Consider the following 3525-nt stretch of genomic DNA (forward strand, 5'->3'; position numbering starts at 1 on the left):
TCTTCCGGTATCCCTCCGCCTCCCCTTCTCCTCCCCCATTTTCTCTTTATTTTTCCCCTTTCTTTTTCCTTCTTCACAGCACACAGTCATAGAGGGGGGTTCTTACTCGGAGCTCGAGCCAAGCCTTGGGTTTGAGCCTCCTCTGAAGACAACAAGCCAAGTTTGTTTACCATTATCTAGCAGGACTAAATGGGCAGGCAAACTCGTGAATTGTTTTGTTGCATGGCATATTTTTTGTGTGAGTTCCGGACATTTGATTTCATGGAGAGATCATTTCACTTCTTACACTCTTGTGTAGGACTAGGTGGTATGACAATACAGTTTCACAGGACTGCTTAATTTTTTACATGCTGATAAAGAAACAATAAAGGAGTGATAAAGAAACATGAAAAAAATAAAGTGTAGACATGCTTGATGGTATTCAAGTAAACATAGAAATGAGAAGAAATATGAATCAATATATTGGATATATTGTCTAGTGTCAGGGTTAAAGAATATGTTGTTTATAAGTTATTCAAGGAGGGGAAAGCACTTCTCTTATATGTGTATCCAACTCCAGTATTACTAAATGCAATGGCACTGTCTCTTGCACCTCAAATGATTGAATGTAAATATTGTTTGTATTTTTTGTATTTTCAAATTACAAATTACTTGTATTTTAATTAAATACATTTATCACACCAGTATATTGTATTTTAAATTAAATACATTTGATGAAAAAGAGTTTGTAATTTGTAACTAAATACTTTTTGATGTATTTGTGCCCATCTCTGTATATGATTTTTATTTCTGAGAACCCCCAGAAAACAGCCCCATCCTTTTTTAGAGGTCTCTTATAGTTAAATAGTATTATGTATTCAGTATATATTGCATACTGCACCACAATTATATACAGTATCTTTAGGTCCATCTTATACAAGTTTGTTTGGTTGATTATTTTAAATTATTAACTATTCAGCACATTAGTTGGAGAAAAAGTAACAAAGAAAATGTCAATGATGCAGTTAACATACAGTAACACTAAACTTGATCTGCAATTTAAGTAATGATATGGCAAGTTTTGTTTTTAAATGATTATTACATTTCTAATTTCTTTAATTGGTAAGTGAAGCTCAGAAACCTGAAACTAATGATGTCATTTAACAGCCAAGTCAACATTCCCTTGTGTGTTTGTCTTGTATTATAAATTCAAATGCTTCACCAGCACAGCATAATTCAACTCTGTTTCTCTGATGACTTAAAAATTTGTATTCCAGATAGTTGTTTTATACTTGGTAGGTTGATAATCTTGATTGCAGGTTTTTTTTAGTAATTGCTTTTAAATTTGCGAATATTCTTAATGTAGGTTTACATGACTGTTTCAAAATAACTTTCAACTGACAATCTGCTCTCTTCAAAACAGCTAATTATCAGCAAAAGGTATTTTTTAACTATTTATTGCTTTTGCAACTCTCACACATTCCATCTTATTACAAATTATACTTTTTTCTTTATTTACAGAAGCGCATTTGGAATGTTTCACCATTGTGAATTAAATGGCTACAACATCTACAGTATATGCTGATTACATGATCAACTTTTAAACATTTAATGCTATTATCTGACATCCATGGATAATTCAACACATTTTTCGACCATTATATTGGCTGGATACATTGATATTGGGAATATTAAGTATTTATGTTTCATTGTTTTGATCCTGTTGTTTGTTGCAATCATTGTATCAAATCAATTAATTATTGGAATAATATGTAAGGAGAAGTCCTTGCATGAACCTATGTATGTTTTTTTATGCAGTTTGTCTGTAAATGAACTGTACGGCAGCATTGCTTTATTTCCATCCCTTTTAAGTAATATGCTACTGTCAAAGATTCCAGAAGTTTCACTGACCCTTTGTCACATTCAAATATTTGCTTTATACACTTATGCATCTGTAGAATTCTGTAATTTAGCAGTCATGTCTTATGACAGATATGTAGCCATCTGTTACCCTTTGGAATATCATAGAATCATGTCTCCTGCCATGACAGTTACGTTGATTACTCTGGGGTGGTCAGTATCAGTTATCAAATTCTCCATTAATTTTTCTGTGAGTGTACGGCTAAAGTTGTGTGGAAATGTAATGGACAAAGTATGGTGCGACAACTACATGCTTGTGAAATTGGCATGCTCAGACACAACAGCAAACAACATTTCTGGCATAATCGGTACCATTCTAACCATTGTTGCTCCTCTAGCATTAATTTTGTTCTCATATGCAAAAATTTTAAGTGTCTGCCTAAAGTCTACAAGAGAAATGACCCAAAAGGCTTTAAGCACATGTACTTCACACCTTATCTCACTACTGAATTTTTCTGTTGGATGTTTATTTGAAGTTATCCAAAGCAGATTTGATAAGGTGCCTATGCCCCCTGTACTACGTGTGATTCTCTCACTTTATTTTCCGATATGTACACCGCTTATCAATCCCATTATGTATGGTATGAGACTTTCTAAAATAAAAAGGGCACTCAAAAAATGTATTTACCCCTGGAACCACATAAAACCCATATCACAGTAGTGTGTAAGACTATTATTCTTTGAGACCTATAGGGTACAAGAATATACTGAATAATGAATGTGCTCTTTCAGTAAATCTGTAAAATTATTATTAGGAATCTGTGATAATGATTGATGATTACACAATGTAGAAATGTTATAATGTTTACTTACTGTACTTTTCTAAATTAAAAAAAAAAATAAAAAGGGTACCACTAACAAAATATTATTTTTAGTTTTAAATGTTTCACTGATGTTTCTTACTTTGTTAAATCCGAAAGCAAAAAACACAGAACAAAGTTGTTTCTTTAAACAAAAATGTGATAAAATGCTGTTTGTCTCATTGGTTTAACTTCATTATGGCGAGTGAGCAGTTCAAAATCTGTGTGCCTCCCTGCCCACGCTACAATACATCATGGGCATCTGTCAAGGCAGAGCAGCAGCTTAGATCATTGGGGGTCCCAAATGGAGCTTGCTGAGGAGTTTGAGATGGGTCCGTCCCTTTCTCAGTTTTCACCTGTAGGCCCTCTCAGGATCCAGAAGCACACTCTGCCCTGAGTGAAGGCCCAATGCTGACATTATCCAGCTCTGAGGAGGTGGATATACTTAGCACTGAGGCAGGGGAGTTTGATGATTTCCGGCCAAGGAGTTTGTGACTCAAATTGAATATCAACCAAACTGAATATCAACTGGCAGGCCAAGAAGCAAGAAGAGCATCAAAACAGTAAGCTAGGTGACTGCTTTCTGCCTAGCATGTCACAACCACCGCATCAGGGCCTGGTGTTTTTTTTTTGAAGACCAAGATTTTGAGGTCCTGAAATAAATCATTGATATTGGGAATCCTTTGCCCATTTCTAAAGCCGTATAGTCCCCAATTATTCTTCGGTCATGAGGCTGAATGAGCATGGTTATGGGGCCCAAATTTGAAGAGCCATCTCTCTCCTGAGTTGGCATCATCCCTCAAGGCACTGACATTGACCCTTAAGC

The 3525-nt window shown here is 35.0% G+C and overlaps 1 protein-coding gene across 1 annotated transcript; it reads left to right on the forward strand.

The window, feature by feature from the left end:
* Window positions 1-1606: 1606 nt before the first annotated feature.
* Window positions 1607-2560, forward strand: LOC107667465 (olfactory receptor 142-like). The gene has a single exon (XM_016459137.1). It carries the CDS (start codon window positions 1610-1612, stop codon window positions 2558-2560), a length of 951 nt encoding a protein of 316 aa, XP_016314623.1. The 5' UTR covers window positions 1607-1609.
* Window positions 2561-3525: the final 965 nt, after the last annotated feature.

This window comes from Sinocyclocheilus anshuiensis, unplaced genomic scaffold, assembly GCF_001515605.1.
Source record: "Sinocyclocheilus anshuiensis isolate Anshui unplaced genomic scaffold, SAMN03320099.WGS_v1.1 scaffold1843, whole genome shotgun sequence".
Lineage (NCBI taxonomy): Eukaryota > Metazoa > Chordata > Actinopteri > Cypriniformes > Cyprinidae > Sinocyclocheilus > Sinocyclocheilus anshuiensis.

Bases quoted from the DNA above. Each gene is read 5' to 3' on its own strand.
- LOC107667465 (XM_016459137.1), top strand. From the start codon at position 1,610: ATGGATAATTCAACACATTTTTCGACCATTATATTGGCTGGATACATT.